Here is a 19448-nt window from a genome sequence, read left to right as displayed (position 1 = left end):
GCTTACGCTGGGAGCTGTAGACTGGAGCTGTTCCTATTCCACCATCTTGGCTCCACCTTAACTCTTAATAGACCTTTAAAAACTTTTTAAAAAGAGGTTCTTAAGTGCAATTCCTTACTTATACTTTCTTGGCAAGTTCCAAATTTCTTAATTACATAATTGTTTTCAAAAGTGGTCTTTTAAAATACTATTTTGACTTAAAATAACATTACTCTCTTTGTGAACTGTAACATAGTTATGAAAAACAGTTCCATTAGTTTTTTTATCTTTTCAGCCTATTATATTTCATGTCTGACACTTTGAAAATTATTCATTTGAAGTCTGTCACGTGAGTTTAATAACAGGAAATGTAATTAAATATTTAAATCCCTGGTTAGTCTTTCTCTAAGTGGTCACAAGGACTGCATGACTACAGTTGCCATGTGAATTGCCAGTGTGATCTCACCACTGTTCCTATTAAAATCAAGTGACTTTCTATCTGACTTCTACCTCCCCGGGAAAGAAAATTGAGGAATACTATCAAAGTCTATAGAAAGTGTAACTTTAAAAAGCCTTGTGGTTAGTGACATAAAGTTGTAGGCTAACAGTGAATCAGGAATTTTAACCTTTAAGATAGCAGAACTATGTCCTATCTTGGTCACTGCTATGTGCCTAGCACCTAGCACAAAACCTGACATATAATGGACACTCAGTATCTGGTGGAATAAATGACTTTCTAAAATATATTTCTCTGACTGGGCACAGTGGCTCATGCCTGTAATCCCAGTGCTTTGGGAGGTTGAGGTGGGTGGATCACTTGAGGTCAGGAGTTGGAGACCAGCCTGGCCAACAGCAAAACCCTGGTTCTACTAAAAATACACAAATTAGCTGGATGTGGTGGTGCGCGCCTGTAGTCCCGGCTACTCAAGAGGCTGAGACAGGAGAATTGCTTGAACTCACAAGGTGGAGGTTGCAGTGAGCTGAGATCATACCACTACACTCCAGCCTGGGTGACAGGGTGAGACTCAGTCTCAAAAAATAATAAATAAATAAATAAATAAATAGAAAGAAACATATTTCTTTACTCAAGAATTTGAAACCATTCTCCTCTCCTGGGAAAGTCCTCAATGATTATTCCACTCTTGATTTCGCTATAGTACTTATGATCTGCCTTATTTATTTAACATGTAGCATTCTATGTCCTTAAATAGATAAATCCTGTTTCTTCAGCTACAGTGGAAGCAAGATCTAAATAAACACCATTGAAGCATTACAGAAGTGCAGGTGGGGAGGCCAGGCACGGTGGCTCACGCCTGTAATCCCAGCACTTTGGGAGACTGAGGTGGGCGGATCACCTGAGGTCAGGAGTTTGAGATCAGCCTGACCAACATGGAGAACCCCCGTCTCTACTAAAAATACAAAATTAGCCGGGCATGGTGGCACATGCCTGTAATCCCAGCTACTCAGGAGGCTGAGGCAGGAGAATCGCTTGAACCCGGGAGGCAGAGGTTGCAGTGAGCTGAGATCGTGCCATTGCACTCCAGCCTGGGCAACAAGAGCAAAAACTCTGTCTCCAAAAAAAAAAAAAAAAAAAAAAAAAGGTGGAGGTGGGGGATCTTTTCCAAATTCCACAGCATCCTCTTCCTTCTGACTTGCCCCTCTTGGGTAGGTAAATAGTAGTGAAGGACATGCAAATGGATCCTCCCTATCCCCACAGCTAAAATCATTTGTTGTCAGCTAGTGCTATTGAAGGTTGAGTGAACCGATGTTCTGATAAGTTAAGGCATTTAAAAAAAAAAGGTGGCCGGGCGCGGTGGCTCACGCCTGTAATCCCAACACTTTGGGAGGCCGAGGCGGGCGGATCACGAGGTCAGGAGATCGAGACCATCCTGGCTAACACGGTGAAACCCCGTCTCTACTAAAAATACAAAAAATTAGCCGGGCGTGGTAGCGGGCGCCTATAGTCCCAGCTACTCGGGAGGCTGAGGCAGGAGAATGGCGTGAACCCGGGAGGCGGAGCTTGCAGTGAGCCGAGATCGCGCCACTGCACTCCCGCCTGGGCGACAGAGCGAGACTCCGTCTCAAAAAAAAAAAAAAAAAAAAAGGTTCAGATGCACTAATATGTAAAGACTACTGGATTAAGAGGCTGGTAACTAAGACTCTCATTCCACAGTGGTCTACATCACAGGAGAACTTGAACAAGTCATGCTTCACTACACTTAGCCTTTTAGAAGCATATTTCTTCATCTTTGAAATGAGAAGTTGGATTGGGTGATGTCCAAAAACTATAGACTTAAGGATGTTAAAGCCCATGGGCTAGTTCGTCTTTATTTCTTTGCTATCTAGCCCAGTGCCTTACTCATATGCTGTATAGGGGGAAATGAGTTTTTGTTAATACAGCTGATTCTGTGTTAATAGTAAAATATGACAAAGGTTATACGTTTATGGGCATTAATGCTTGCCTTTCAGTAGTATCTAGAAATAGGAAGTTAGGGTAAAACTGCCACATACCTACACAAAAGATGATTTATGTATCACTTATCAAATTGTATTTTATATTAATGCAGCCTAAAAGTATATTAGCTTTTGACAGTTATTTGATTTGTATATCAATTATCAAATACAATTTGTTATCAATTGTATTTGAGATACAGTTGATTATTTGTATATCAATTCAGGGACTATTCTGAAGATAAAAGCCTACCTGTTATCTCCTTAGTTTTTTCATTTCCCTTTTAAATGTCAAATAAAAAGAGAAGTCATGAGCATGGTTTCCCTTGACACTAAAGATTGTAGAAAATCAGTACATCAAGGGGAGTAAGATTTTCAGATTCAGTTGCTTTCTGGAAAACCTTTTTTTTGGAGGGGTTTGGGGCTGGAGACAGAGTCTCACTCTGTCACCCAGGCTGGAGTGCAGTGGCATGATCTTGGCTCACTGCAACCTCCACCTCCCAGGTTCAAGCGATTCTCCTGCCTCAGCTTCCTGGACTACAGGCATGCACCACCATGCCCAGCTAATTTTTTTTTTTTTTTTTTTTAAAGTAGAGACAGGGTTTTACCATGTTGGCCAGGCTGGCCTCGAACTCCTGACCTCAGGTGATCCACCTGCCTTGGCCTCCCAAAGTGCTGCAATTACAGGTGTAAGCCACTGCACCCAGCTTTACAAAACATATTTAATGCCCTCTAATTATATTTTGAGACTCGGGTAATAAGTATTGTCACCACAGAAAGTAACAAACACTAAATCATGAGCCAGGCACTATGCTAAGTGCTTTTCATTCTCATTTAGTAACTCTGTGAAGCAGGAACAGTTATCTCCATTTAATTGTTCAAGGCAACTGAGGTTTAGAGACATTATGTCACATTAAGTAACAGGGACACATACAAGGAGGTGAACAAGTTTTATTTGAACAGTCATGTTTATTCATTTATATATAGTCTATGACTGCTTTTTGGCTACAGTGGTAGAAAAGTAGTTGTAATAGAGACTATATGGCCCCAGAGCCTAAAAATAATTACTACTTGGCCCTTTACAGAAAATTTTAGGTGACCTCTAGTCTAAACTGTTACGTATACTGCCTCAATACTATGACATTTGTGTAAGTCCCAAAATACCCTTTATTCAAACATCTTCAAGAGTCTGTGTTTAATAGACAAATTCCTCAACTGATAATTCAAAGTTCTTCACAATATAGGCACAAACTTACTACCAAAGCACTAACAAGTTTTGTCTGTGTTCCAACTCTTACTTTCTGCCCTTACATTCCAAACCTATTACACCTTCCTCCCTCTACAACCTCATTAATACTGTTCTCATTCTTATCCCTGCCTATGAAACTCTAACCTAGTCTTCATTTCATATGCTGTCTCATTTCTTGATCCCTTTTCTTATTCCCCTCCTTCACTTCCACCTCCCATCTACTACTGGATGAACTCCTCTTTCTTCCTTTTAACTTTCACAATAATTTGTTCCTTTCTTGCAGCTCTTATAGTATGGTTTTCTCTTTTACCTTTTTTGTACCGCACTCAGTCAGAAGCATGTTGAACACACCCTATTGTATGTCAGCACTGTATGGCTAGGCTCTGGGGATAAATAAGGCATAGTTCTTACACTCAAACTGTAATATTTTATCCTGCCTATTGGATTATAAGAATTTACCAGGGAAGACAAGTCCTATTTGTCTTTTAATGTGCTCAGTAAATATTGGTGAATTTAGCAGCAAATTTAGTAATGTTGTAAATGATTCTCCAGATTATGCTTTAAACTTTTCTTTAAATCACCTTAATTTGGTGACTTGTTCTTTTTTTAGAAGAACTGTTGATCTGTTAATTCCCTGTAATTAGAAACCTGAAGAAAGAAAGCTGTAGTAGGATGATTAACAATTTCTTATATTTTAGTGTGTTTGTAAAATAAAACTAATGAATGTTTTCCTGTCAAGTTAATTTGGAGTTTATCCTGAGTTTATTAAGGATTAGCATCCTGAAGTGTATTGAAACAAAATGATTATTTAATAATGTTTGACTTGCTTCCAAACTGCATGTCATTTATTCTAAACTCTCCCTCTGATAGGATACCGAGACCTAGAGAAGTTAAGAAAACAAGCCCCAGATCAATCACATTGCTCCTGACAGCACCTAACCTTCTAGATTCCAAGGCCAATGGTTTTCCTGGTACTATGATGCTAGTAGATCTTAAAAAATAATAATCTAGATCTACACTATCCAATATGGTAGCCACTGGCCACATGTGATTTTAGCTCTTGATATGTGTTTAATTCGAATTTAGATGTGCCGTAAGTGTAAAATGCACACTGAATTTCAAAGACTTAGTGTGAAAAAAAAAAGTATCTCAATTTTTATTACATGAAGTGATAATCTAGAAACACTGGACTAAGTAAAATATTATAAAAATTAATTTTACATATTTCCTTTTATTTAATGTGGCTACTAGAAACTTATGTATGGCTCACATATTTCTACTGAACAGCACTGATATATTTGGCAATATACAGGGTATACATTATATATATATATATTCTATGTAAATAGTTCATTAAATAATTCCTATAGTAAATATGAGAAACAGGAAACTCATATCCAACTTGGAAAAGTTCAAATATAATACTTATTAAGAAATACAGTTCTATTCTTCAGGTACTCTTACCTAGAATGAATTAAGGATATGTAGAAACTCTTATGTTACTTATAAAATAATAAAGAGATACTGTAGGTCTCTACAGAGATACTATAGTGTCCCTATAGTACCTCGAGTATAGTATAGAGATACTATAGTATCTCTTTACTATATAGATATATGGAATAGACTATAGAGTATCTCTAGACTATATATTATTTATACTGTACTATCTATATAGTATCTCTATATAGAGAGATAATATATATACTCCATATAGTATACTCTAGAGATGCTATAAGTTTCTGTAGTATCTTTATAGTAGAGATAATAGGGAGGGATAATAGTATAGGGATGTACTATATACCTATAGTATCTCTATAAGTACACAAGTTCCCCCATTAATCATCTGTTTTCAGTTGTTAACCAAATAAGGTATTATGCAGGCTCATCTTTTTATATAAGAATACTCTACTCCGGTTTTTGAGATGAAAAGAAGTTCTCTTTCTCCTGCTGTTGATAATTTCTGCAGCTGTCCCCTCAGCTTATATCTTTTTTGCATAGCTCTCTCTTCTTTACCTCACTTCTTATGGAAGGCTGGTGTTCTGAAATTGGGGAGTGGAAAAGAAGAAAAGACTGAATGCCCCCTATGACTTCATTTTCTCCCTGTTCCCACTACCATGTCCCCAAACATACTGACACACAAAGAAAATATAAATACCCCTGATTCTTTTAGCCTTAAACTTAGGGCCTCATCCTAAACATCTTAAGCTCAGCATCTATTCCAAAGGAACTCTTTAATGATAACGTTTCTTTGTAAAGAGACGAATATCATCTGGGGTTTCCTCTGAAATGTAGATGAACCTCACTTCAGTTCTTTGTGTACTAAAAAGACCCACCTTTCTCACCCATGTGGCTTTTGTCTTTCCTTGTGTTATGTAATAAGTGATGGGGTAGAAGGATGGGGGGGTGGAGGAAGCTACATCATGGAGAGAGGAGGTGGAAGACAGCTGTGGAAAATTTGGATGGTGGAAGACTAGAATCTACTACCATTTACATGCTAATGAAAACCAGAAATGGCCTTTTTTCCCCCGTTTGATCTGATTTGAAAGTTTGTGACTTTTGTCTAGTATGTCATTTTACCCCCTGTGTTTTTCTCATTGTTGTTAGCTATAAAAACTCTTTGAAATTCTCAAAATAAAGGAAGGTTTCTTTCAGGAATAGGAGGGCTGAGGACAAGCTGTGAAACTGCATTCTTCATAGTGGGTCTATTGGGGTGGAAAACCCGCCTCTGAAGTAATAGAAGGTAGAAGCATGGAAGGAAACAGGTCTGGCCCTGGATCCAGGAAAATAAAGAAAGAAATAATTGGAGATGTAGCTTAGTACTTAGAATTATCCCAGAAGTGAACAACATCAGTAAGGTCTGGGCTTCCACCTAACGTAACCTCTTATGAGGGTCTCAACCTCACATCCATATATCTTTTAAAAAAACAAAACAAAAAAAAAACCTTTCAAAACAAAGGCAAGAATCATGACTTTCATATAGGTATAAAATGCAAGTAAAAATTTATTTTACTCATATAAAGGAACAAGGCAGATGTTACAACCAGTTCAGAGTAAAAGTCAAAACAGCACTAATTCATGTGAAATAAAGAAACGTAGTGAATTGCAAATAGAGGCAAAATTGGGTTTTGGTGGGGGGGGGGTCTATTAAGTAGAACACAGGACAGCAATTACATGTGTATCAATTGTGTACAACCTAAAAAGAGTTGCCAAGTAGCTAAAAGATAAGGAACTGATCTAAAATCTGATAATCTAGAAGGGGAAGGGTGTGCCAGAGACAATGCACAGTTTTCCATTGAAACAAAGTTTTTTTTTTTTCTATTCCTTCTCCATTTTGATTAGGAAATAATCTCAGCAAGAGATTATTTATGATCACAAAATAACATTGGTATGATATTTAGCCTTATTTACATAGGTGTAGCAAGAGTGTTAATTTGTCATATATGCTTTCTTGTATGCTTTGGTGAAAGTTTTTACAAGGAATCTCTGATTGGACTTTGAAGTCTCTTGAGCTAGGAAACCACACTAAGAACTTGCCACTAGATTTAAAATCTAGTAAAAAGATTCAGTAAGTCTGGAGTATGGCCTAAATATCGGTATATTAATAAAACTCAGATAAGTGATATTGATTTCCAGTTGACATTTACTGGCCTAGAAGATGCAAGATTTAAACTACAGAAGTAAAGATGCAACCAAGTTAATATTTTTAAAAATAACAAATTATGACTGATAAACTATACTGTAATTATTTGCTGGGCAAAGCAGTACAAGGACTCAGGTAAATAGAATACATCTTGAGCAGTGAAGGCATTGATAATTCCCCAGGAACTTACCATATAGCATACAATTTTGGTTAATAACACTTTACCCATGAAATTTAACCTTGGGATGGCTAAACATCTTTTCTGCATTGACAACTTTTCTCATAGTTGACAACTATTCTCAAGTAGCTTGTTAATAATAGCATATAAAATAAACCTAATTATTTTTTAGCACCTCTCTTTTCACAAAATGAAAGAATATATCTTTGTGATTTTCCAGAGGCCCTCTAGGGAATCTCAAAGATAATTCTAGGTGCAATGATATCCTGAAAGTTTTATTTTACATTTAGGATTCAGTTGTGGGAAGGTAAATATCAAAAGTTGTCCGGAGATGTGAACAGTTAGATATAGAATCATAGGTACCTGAGAAATGATATGTGGCCACTCATTGCAAAGTCACAGTAAAACTTAAATATAGAAGGTAATATGATGGTAAAGAAAGAACCTTAGCTCTTACAATGGTAAGACATTCTCTTTCTCTTTCTGGCACAATCAGTCACTTTACTTGAGGACATAACTATTCTTTTTCCTTTAATAAACAAAAACACATCTCATAACCTTGCATTGCAAAGTTTTACCTCTCTGCCACCATTTCTCCTATTCCAGTTTCATTTATGTGTATCTTTTAACCAAAGTGACTGATTCCATAGAGAAACTGGGAGATGGAGAATTGAAAATGGTTACACGTCAGCATTTTAGTAGACTAGCAGATCTCATAAATACACATAACTTTCTGTAGCTATATGCATTCCTTATACTCCAACTTCTCCAGGTGGCAAAAATGAACATGTTCATTAACCAACTCAGAGATACAGCCTCTCTGTAGCATATGAAAATAAGTAGCAAAAGTTTATAAATTTAAAATTTTGCCTAGTAATTATAGTGGAGAAAAGATGTCTTTTCTCACCCATCACATAGGTTCGTCTCCTACAATAAAAGACAGTTAAAAATAGAAAAGCACATATTTATTTAATGTAAGTTTTATGTGATACAGGACGCTTTAGAAATGAAAACCCAAAGAAACAGGAATACTTGTGTATTTTATGCTAAATTTGAAGAAAAAGTATATTGTGTGTGGAAATATGACTGGATAAAGAAGGTATGATCCAATAGTAATAAGCTAGAGAGAACTTAGCTAGGCCTGTTTGTTCAGATTCTTCTCTTAAGTCCATCGCTCTGTGATATTCCTTGCCTCTGGGTGATAGGGCACATGAGTGTCTTATGACTTCTTCCACGGGAAGGCCAGAGAATTATTTTATGGTCTACTTCAAGGTACAAGGGTGGGAGGAGGTCAGAGTGGCCTTCCTTCTCTGTTTCTTCAAATGCCAAGGTGCCATTATTTTAGGGTAGCATGTCCTGAACCCTATCATTATCAATGGATTAGTATTCTATCTTACTTAGAAGAGATCTAGGGTTCACAACTAATTGATCACAACCGGTTACAGATATCATTATTCCTTTTCCACTCCCACAGCTTGACTCCACTAGCCTTAAAAAATAATTTAAAAAATAAGAGATCTGGATATCTAATAAATATCTATTAATTACCTGACAATCTTGGAAATTAATTTTGAAGGTGACATATTACAAAACATAATTATTGTTGAAATAAAATTGTCAATAATGAATCAATTTGGTTAATTGTAAGTTTACATTTTTTCTTGACTAAACATTAAACAAGTAATTTTGGCTTATTTGATCAGTAAACATGTATAATTAAAAAAATACGCAAGTGGAATAAAAGTCTGTTTATATATTTGACATTGATAAACCAGAGAAAACCTTGCTGTTTTATTAAACCAAAATTATTAGTCTTGTTTGTCAAGATTTACCTACACGATACGAACTTGAAGTCTCAAAATGTTTGTTAGTTGCTCTAAGAGTACTTTTTAAGTACTCTTAAAAAGTACTTGTAGCTTAAAATAATTTCTAGCACACTGAAAAGATTAGAAGTTCCATTTTCTTCTCTGAAAATTTTAAGATTATTCAATTTACTTAATCACTTATTTTTCTCTATAAGCTAATCAGAACAGAGTTCCTTTTTTTTTTTTTTTTTTTTTTCCTGAGGCAGAGTCTCACTCTGTCACCCAGGCTGAAGTGCAGTGGCTGCAATCTCAGCTCACTGCAAGCTCTGCCTCCCGGGTTCATGCCATTCTCCAGCCTCAGCCTCCCGAGGAGCTGGGACTACAGGCGCCCGCCACCACGCCCAGCTAATTTTTTGTATTTTTAGTAGAGACGGGGTTTCACCTTGTTAGCCAGGATGGTCTCGATTTCCTGACCTCGTGATCCGCCTGCCTTGGCCTCCCAAAGTGCTGGGATTACAGGCGTGAGCCACCGCGCCAGGCCCAGAGTTCCCTAAAAAGACTTTATAATCTAATTAATCAGTGCCACCTGAAGGTAGAAAAGCCTTATCTACACGCACAATAAGGCTTTTCTCTATACAGACATTGATAGACATACAGTCACACAGAGTTTATAACTTCAGTTCTAAACTTTCAGCCATGAATTAATAATACAAAATGATGAAATACCAAAGAGCTGTTCTTTTCTGAGTACAAATTATTAATTGATTTGAGTCCAAAATAGATAAACTAGATTCTCCATTTTTTCTCACCCAATAGAGAATAGACCTCTATAAACCATTAATCCATTTACAGGGATCATCAGATGGTCAGATTGCAAAACCAATTCCCAAGATTAGTAGAGAGCAAAAGACCAGAGTCAGAGTCAGCAGAGTTCTCTTACTGCTTTGGATTCACCTTTTAGAGCCAAGAAAAGAGGTATGCAGGCTTAAGCATAAGGTACACCATTTCTTCGATGATGAAGTTTGCCTGCCTTTGGTTGATAAATCTATAGGATGTCTCAAGGGGACCTCCAAAATGGTTAAAAGAAATTTTCCAGAAAAAGATACATTGACTCTAGCATAGATATACAATAAACATGTATTGAAGGATTTTACTCATCTGATATAAGGGAGCCAGGCAAATGTTATAACCAGTTCAAAGGACAAGTCAAACAGCACAGATTTATGTAGGGTAAAGAAATGTTGAGATGAGTTGCAAATTGAGACAAAACTGATTTTTCCAGGACTGGGTTGAGAGGGGAGTCAAATCTATGAGAGAGGACAGACTTTATGTATCTCTCAATTATAGTTGATTCTCCTTATTCACAGTTATGTTCTTTAAAGTCACTATGAAACACTAAATTAGCAAGAATTCTTATCCCTCGGGATATACATGGTTAGGTTCCTGCAGGCCTCTGGTCACATAGTTTGTCATCTGACCAGTACATAACCTTGTTTTATATGTGTTTTTGTTTAAAGACACCTTATTTAATACAGTTAATTCATCAACATTGAACTCACAGCCAACAGCACTATAACTCATGCCTAAACAAAGCGTATCTGAAACACATATTGGCACATCACAGCTTTCTTGGAACACTAGATAACATTTCAGCACAGTGTTTGGGGACCATTTTAAACAGTGAAATTACCAAAAAGCAGCACAGAAATGCAAAATACTGGCACTAAATAGAGCACAAAAAGTATGCTTGTTTACAGTATGAGAGCTAAAACAAGAAGGCAGAGCATTATCCTGCTTCACCTCATTTAGAAATGTATGTTACGGGACTCAAATTTTTTGACATTCTCCACGTCACAAATGACCACAGAAGCACCATGGGCATTGATTTAGGAGTCACAAATAAACTTTAGGTGAATTCACGAAAGATTTTTTTTTTCATAGATAGCTTTTTCCTCCCAGTGTTTAATCCTGGATCCTGTCTGTAGCTAGGGAAGTACTGCTAAGGCGCGAGCACGAGAGAGAATTATATATGGTGGCTTACTGACGTTCCTGGTATATTATAGATTAAATAGGATTCTGAGAATCCCTATGAGTAGCTTGCAAATCTCTGGGAGTGGTTTTTGGCTATTTGTGTAGTTTTTTTCTCCAGAAAAATGTGTTCTAAATTTCTAATGACTGATTTTCAGATATACTTTTGGAACACAAAAGCTGGAGTAATGGATTACTACCTTGGTTTGTTTTGTGGCAAATGCTGAATAGTTCCAACTACTGCTTTGAAAATAATAGAAATATTACATAGCAAGTATATTATTTGAAAAGATAAAATTTCAAGGGGCCGTTGACTGTCACATCAAAGCAGTAATTTGGGGTTTGAGAGGTGGCAATACTCTACAGCAGGTGTAGAGTATTACTAATCTAACAAATATTTCAGGTGCCTCATGTTTTCACCTTATTTGCTTGTTTAAATCACTTTATATAAATTTCATGGAAAGACTTGCTTTGCCAGTGTATCCGAAACCTCTGTTATTTCTCCATAGTATTTTCTATAGAAGATCTAGGATACTTTTACATTATTCTGAACCATTTACCCCCTACTGTACCCCACCCCCATATTATGTACCTAATTGGTAATTTCAAAGTAAAGAGACTTTTAAAGTGAAATTCCTAAAAAGCTATTTTTCTTTTCTCCTTCTTAAAATTATATGTTAGGGTTATGCTCTGCTTTCAGCCAGATATAATATGGGTACATAGCCTAGTGAAGAATCTTGAAACCTTCCAAGTACCAGTGTACCTTGCTTTGGCCTCCCAAAGCTTTGCTCTTCTGATCCCATGCTTCAGTTGGAAGTGACTGTCAGTTACGTCAGTTTGTGCCAAATTATGTGGTAGTTCTTGTTCTGTGTACAAATGGAGAGTAGGACAAATCATTTAGCTGTTCACTTCCAAACTCATGTCAGGGTTTGAGATTAGGTTATTAGAGAAGACAGACCTTTCACAGAACGTCAATCAAGGTTACTTGAGATAAAATATTTCACAAGCAATAAAAGAACTGATGGATGTTTGTATTTTTGTATTACTGAACCATAAATGAAATGATTCTGTATAAAAATGAATGAAATTGATTTTATTTTTCTGTCTTATATATGGAATTCATAAGTTAATTGTGGCCTGGTTTTGTTCAGAGGTTGGGGTTTTTTGGCATTTGAAAAGTATATCATTTATGTCATAGGAAATAGAATATTCCACTCACAATGTGGAGATCTACAAAATAAACTGGCATATTTCAGAAAAATAAATTGGGCATGGGATGTTAAAGATCACATTTTAAGTTTACTACAGCATTTTCCAAAGGTACTTCTCTGATACTAGGGCTTAAAGTTCAGACTATTTTGTGAAAGCGTTTCAGTGTGTGAAACAGCAAAGGGAGTCAGCTTCTCATCATTTAGGTGCTGGTAGTTGGGTTTGTGGCAAATCTGTGCCATATGGCTACTCTCCTCTAGAAAGTGACGGCAGCACTGGGAGCTTTACCTATCCCTGGGGCAGCTGTCTTGGACTCCATTGCTTTGATCTTCTTCTGTCGCACAGCTGGGAAGAGCAAGGGGCTGGTTTTCAGTACCCTAATAGGACAACATATGGGACCATTATGATTGTAGACTATACCTTCATTTTATATAAGCATTCTTCAGAGAGTGCAAGTATTTTCACTTCCATATTCCCATTCAGAAAAATAAGTTTGGGCTCTTTCTTTAAAAAAAAATTATTTTAGGGTTAAAGAAAGACATTCTTATAGAAATTTAAACATTTAATATCTACATTTTATTTCTTGCAAAATACATTCTTTTTAGCAACAAGTTTCAAATAGGAAGTAGAAAAGAGTATAATTCATCTAACTTACCCATTCTTAAGCATACATGCTTAATGTCCTTTCAAGTGTTGTTATTCTTAGAGTTTTATCTTTTTAGCTCAGCTTCACTGTTTGCTCAAGTAACCTTTATATTGGAGTATAGTGGGACCAGTAAATTTGTTCATCCAGGTACTGTAACAAACACCTTGGAGGAGGATGCTTGGAAATGTGATCAGATTCTTAACAGTACCTCAAAAAACAGCAAATTTTTATTATGATGACAGCCCTACATAGTAGAAAAGTTTTCTGAATAATGAATAGAAAATCCAAAGAGAGATGTATGTGGATTCTTACTTTAGTTTTAGTCTCTATTGTGAATTGTCATTGGACTTCCTCATATGCTCCTTTGCGTTTAGAGAAGCACAGTTGCATGTGCAACTTTGGAAACAAAGTTGTTTGCCACAGAAAAAAGGGAAGATAATAAATTTTTTTGCCCTACACATCCTAACAAACAATCATGAGTGGTCAGTGGTAATTATATAGAGATGGATCCTATTAGCAAATGCAGGCTTCTTCTCTGTGTATTTTTGTTTGTTTTTCACAGGGTGCTTTGCCCATCCACATTCCAATCTCTGTCATGATACTTCTATTTATGTTGTTATCACCATCAACAGCAACTGTAATCTGGCTCACAATTCCCAGGAGCCAGCTCACTCCTTAGTTACCAGGGGAAAACCCAAACCAATTGTTCTTTTCTTTTATGTGTATAAAACTTCATTCTTCTCACATTGCAGTGACCCTGACCACATTTTGGAACTCCATAACCAGAATAGATATTAGATCTGTGTCTGAGATCTGATGTAGTACAGAGAATTCTACCTGGCGGCTGAAAGGGTAATTGAGTGAATGAGAGAGTGATTATCAGGTTTGTGTTTGTGTGTATATTACTATTTCCTAGATATTTGAGTGCTTTCTCATTTCTTCTGCAGTTTCTTTCCTAATGTCTTTATTGACCTGGAGAGTGTGTGTTGGGAGGTAATAAGAGGAGAGAGAACTTAGGTTTCTTACCTATCATTTGGCAAGAAAAGAATATGGAGGTCTTGGGTTAATTTTCCAGCTATCATTATAACCACATACAGAATCTACACTAGAAACCATTTCCTTCCTCACAATTGTGGGAGAGCACATGGGGAACATATATTTATTTTACAGGATTCTTAAAAATCTTTTCAACATATTTTTCCAAATAAAAGGAAATGAATGAAATAGATAAAACTTGCAATTGCGGGATATTTTTAAAGAAATGCAGTTTTATTAATAAAGTACTTAGGTGTTAACGTCCATCTTGGTTAAAATCCTGGTTTTGCAACTTATTAGCCCTGTGACCTTAGGCTGTTTATTTTCTCGATATTTTTTCCTTTAAGTTAATGTAAAATTAAGATATATATTATAATGCCTTCCTTATAGCCATGCAACCTATAAACTCTGTACATAAAATTTCAATAAAAATACATTTCAGTGTGGTGATTCCTCAGGGATCTAGAACTAGAAATACCATTTGACCCAGCCATCCCATTACTGGGTATATACCCAAAGGACTATAAATCATGCTGCTATAGAGACACATGCACACGTATGTTTATTGCGGCACTATTCACAATAGCAAAGACTTGGAACCAATCCAAATGTCCAACAATGATAGACTGAATTGAGAAAAAGTGGCACATATACACCATGGAATACTATGTAGCCATAAAAAATGATGATGAGTTCATGTGCTTTGTAGGGACATGGATGAAATTGGAAATCATCATTCTCAGTAAACTATCACAAGGACAAAAAACCAAACACCACATGTTCTCACTCATAGGTGGGAATTGAACAATGAGATCACATGGACACAGGAAGGGGAACATCACATTCTGGGGACTGTTGTGGGGTGGGGGGAGCGGGGAGGGATAGCTTTAGGAGATATACCTAATACTAAATGATGAGTTAATGGGTGCAGCACACCAGCATGGCACATGTATACATATGTAACTAACCTGCACATTGTGCACATGTGCCCTAAAACTTAGTATAATAATAATAAAAAAATACATTTCAAGCACTCAGCATGGGGACTAGAACATACTACCTAGTACACCAGGAATGCTCTTGTCTCACGGCCTTTGCAGTTACTGTTCTCTGCCTACTTCTCAGGGAGGGAGGTCTCCCCTGTATACCCCATCTAAAATGTTTTCTCCTAGGTTAGATTATAGCTAGCTATACCCGAAACAACACAAATTCAAATTTAATGGGCTCTAATGTAATGGAAATTTATATAGAGACATGTTGCTATGAAGTTGTGAATCAAATTTGAGGACCAAATAATACTTAACATTTATTGAGTGCCTACTATAAACCACAAGAGACAATGTAGCATAATAGGTAAGGCGTAGCCTCCAGAATCTGGCCATCTGTGTTTAAATCCTGATTCTGCCCCTTCTTTGCTGAGTGATCTTATGCTAGTTACCTAACCTCTCTGAGCCTCAGTTTACTCACCTGTACGAGGGGAATAATATTACTTCATATAAAGGTTTTAGGAAAAGTTCTTTCTCATAGAACTCAATAAATGATTGTTAAGTCAGGGTGCTTTCTAAGCACTTTACATGAATTATCACATCCTTATGAAGTACAAGACATGTACTTTAATCCTCATGACAACCTTATGAAAGACAAACTTTTCTTATGCCCTTTAGTAAATGTTTTGAAATGGAGATAACTACTTGTTAATGTACATACTTTATAAGTCCACATTCTCTTAAAGTAAGCTATAGCTTTGTAACTTTAATGGATAAGAAAGTTCTCAAAACATATTTTCTACTCTGTAAAAGTAAGGTTATGTTGAGCAAGTAAATTAATATTTTCTCTCCTGGATTCTGATGTTTCATTTGCTTTCCTGCTTCCCCATTTCCTTATAGTTATTGGACTTTCTTTGGAGATGGAGTTCCAGCAGTTGGGAATGTAATATTCTCTTATGGATAAAGTAGATTAAAAGTTTAAATTAAAATACGCTGTTAAATGTTGTTACTTTCCTTTGTGTACAGTAGCAGTAGTGTACTTTGATGAGTTGAGTTCCATAGGCTTAACTTTTGTGGTAAAACTGAATACTAACTAAGGGACTATTGAAATGTAAGCTTTGTGGCAGAAAGTACTATACTTACCGAGATCAAGAAGCTCACTTAATTAGACTATATAATAATCACATTTGGGACATTTTGTACATGACTGCATGATACAGCCATGAATTAGATGTTTCAAGATGAGTTATTTGAATAAAGTCCTGAGAGAAGAATAAATTACAGGTGTGGGAAAATGGATTTTATGAAGAAAAGTGAATGTTATAGGGGTTGCCTAGCTTAGGGAATAAAAGAATGACTTAATTATATTTTTAAGGAGGAGGATGTTGATTTGTTTCCCATGTTTTAGGAGAACTAAAGAACAGGACTAGTGCAGGACTAGTGTAGACATACATATACCCAGTTTTCAGAATTACAAAATGCTGAAATGGCTTTGGAAGGAAAATATAAATACTCAGAAGAGAATAGACAGACACCTTTGATTAGCGGCCCTTACTTTTTTATGCATAAAAATCTCCTGGAATTGATAAAGCGTAGTTTCCTGGGCCCCCACCAGAGATTCTGATCTAGTGGGCCTTTGGTCAGGCCTAACAATTTGCGCTCTTTATCAGGTACTCCCATCTGAGTCCAATTAGTGCAGATAGCCATTGAAATAAATGTTGAAAATCAATTTTTGAGTTTAATCAGTAGCCTGTCCAAGTCCAGGGGATTGAACCAAGTAACCTCTCATGGTCCACTTCAACTATAGTACACACATGCACCCATACACACGTACATATATATACGTTTACATATTTTTCTATATCCCTTTGGAAGAGTTCCAAACTCTTGTAAAGAAACCAACTTTTAGAATAATAGTGAGTGAGTTGGTTATAATGTTCATCGCTCTTCATTGCAACTATTTTAAAGGCCTATGTTAAACCACATAGAGTAATGGAAATTTTTATGTAACACATAGATATCAGTAATTGAGCAAGGTGAAATTGAATCATAGTTTACATCTTTAACTTGAGATATGGTAAATAATCTGCAGGCAATCTTTTGGACCCTTTTCTCACAGAGGATTATAAGGGAACAAATAGTAAGTATATCTCAGATGTGTTGACATATACTCTTGATGATAAATGAACATTAAGTTATAAAAGCTAGCCTCTGCTTGCTGTGCTTTTCAGGTATCCTCTTTAATTCTGTTTCTGTGGATTTATCTTTGTTTTTTCCTCCTAGGATGGAGCTATGACATTGAAGAGAGGAAGGTTCCAAAACCCAAGTCCAAGTCTTATGGTGCAAACTTTTCTTGGAACAAAAGAACAAGAGTATCCACAAAATAGGTTGGCACTGACTATATCTCTGCTTGACTGTGAATAAAGTCAGCTGTGCAGTATTTATAGTCCATGTATAATAAATACATCTCTTAATCTCCTAATAAATTGGACCTTTAAACTACAGGTATATTTTGTGGTGTCTATTTTAAATGTTTTTTGATGTCTCAGATTGAGCATGTTTCAATTTCCTATATATAGAGGAGATTTGAGGTGATCATACCTCTGGGAAATCTTGGTACTTTTAGAATCTATTAACAGGAATGCTTGAAATCAGCTGCAACATTGAAGTTTTATATTTGCTTTTTATAGCCATTCTCAAGTTAATATGGTTTATAAATCACCAGCCAACATTATTAAAATGTTGTCTTAGAAATGGTTTTATCATAGGTAGAGAAGTACACGATAACATTGCAGTCTTATAAACTTAAACCCCTATGTCGTCATTATTAAATTTAATTACAACTTTATAATTTACGAAGGTACTTTGAGCCTGAATGAATTGCATTTCATAGTAATCTCTGCCCAGAAATCAACACTTCATGATTATGAGGAGTTCAGGTGAAGATTTCATGTTCTTAGGAATTAAGACTCAGAGAAAATAAAAATCAGTTCATTCACGGGGATTTGTAATATTCACTGTTTTGTTTTTTTTTTTAAATATAAATAGATAGATATATGCTTTTATTGTTAATCATTTAGGTCATACATTATGAGTTAAACAAACACATGCTTTGTTTTTGGCTATTCAAAGAACACTTTGTATACTAACCCTCATAATAACCCTATTAGCAGGAACTATTATTTTACCCATTTTGCAAAGAAAAGACAAAAATCAAGGCTGAAAATGATTAAAGCAAGATCACACAGGTCATGCTTTCTGCATATGGCTAGCCAGTTTTCCCACCACCATTTGTTAAATAGGGATCGTTTCCCCATTTGTTTTTGTGGGGCTATCACCACCGATCCCACAGAAATACAAACTACCATCAGAGAATACTATAAACACCTCTACACAAATGAACTAGAAAATCTAGGAGAAATGGGTAAGTTCTTCGACACATACACCCTCCCAAGACTAAACCAGGAAGAAGTAGAATCTCTGAATAGACCAGTAACAGGCTCTGAAATTGAGGCAATAATTAATAGCTTACTAGCCAAAAAAGGTCCAGGACCAGATGGATTCACAGCCGAATTCTACCAGAGATACAAGGAGGAGCTGGTACCATTCCTTCTGAAATGATTCCAATCAATAGAAAAAGTGGGAATCCTCCCTAACTCATTTTATGAGGCCAGCATCATCCTGATACCAAAGCCTGGCAGAGACACAACAAAAAAAGACAATTTTAGACCAATATCCCTGATGAACATCGATGCAAAAATCCTCAATAAAATACTGGCAAACTGAATCCAGCAGCACATCAAAAAGCTTATCCACCATCATCAAGTGGGCTTCATCCCTGGGATGCAAGGCTGGTTCAACATATGCAAATCAATAAACGTAATCCAGCATGTAAACAGAGCCAATGACAAAAACCATATGATTATCTCAATAGATGCAGAAAAGGCCTTTGACAAAATTCAACAACACTTCATGCTAAAAACTCTCAATAAATTAGGTATTGATGGGACATATCTCAAAATAATAAGAGCTATCTATGACAAACCTACAGCCAATATACTGAATGGGCAAAAACTGGAAGCATTCCCTTTGAAAACTGGCACAAGACAGGGATACCCTCTCTTACCACTCCTATTCAACATAGTGTTGGAAGTTCTGGCCAGGGCAATCAGGCAGGAGAAGGAAATAAAGGGTATTCAATTAGGAAAAGAGGAAGTCAAATTGTCCCTGTTTGCAGGTGAC

The 19448-nt window shown here is 36.3% G+C and overlaps 1 protein-coding gene across 3 annotated transcripts in view; it reads left to right on the top strand.

Moving 5' to 3' along the window:
- Positions 1 to 17710, top strand: part of NDUFS4 (NADH:ubiquinone oxidoreductase subunit S4) — a 122642-nt gene extending 104932 nt beyond the window's left edge. For all 3 annotated transcript variants that reach the window (XM_057302301.1, XM_003827354.5, XM_055112390.1), the window contains one exon: positions 17490 to 17710. In XM_057302301.1, coding sequence (XP_057158284.1) covers positions 17490 to 17502 — 13 coding nt within the window. In that variant the 3' untranslated portion in view covers positions 17503 to 17710. The remainder of the gene's footprint in view (positions 1 to 17489) is intronic.
- The last annotated feature ends 1738 nt before the right edge of the window (positions 17711 to 19448 follow it).

The sequence above is a fragment of the Pan paniscus genome, chromosome 4, assembly GCF_029289425.2.
Source record: "Pan paniscus chromosome 4, NHGRI_mPanPan1-v2.0_pri, whole genome shotgun sequence".
Classification (NCBI taxonomy): domain Eukaryota; kingdom Metazoa; phylum Chordata; class Mammalia; order Primates; family Hominidae; genus Pan; species Pan paniscus.
The sequence above is the reverse complement of the archived record's forward strand: the minus strand, read 5'-3'. Positions and strand labels throughout refer to the sequence as shown.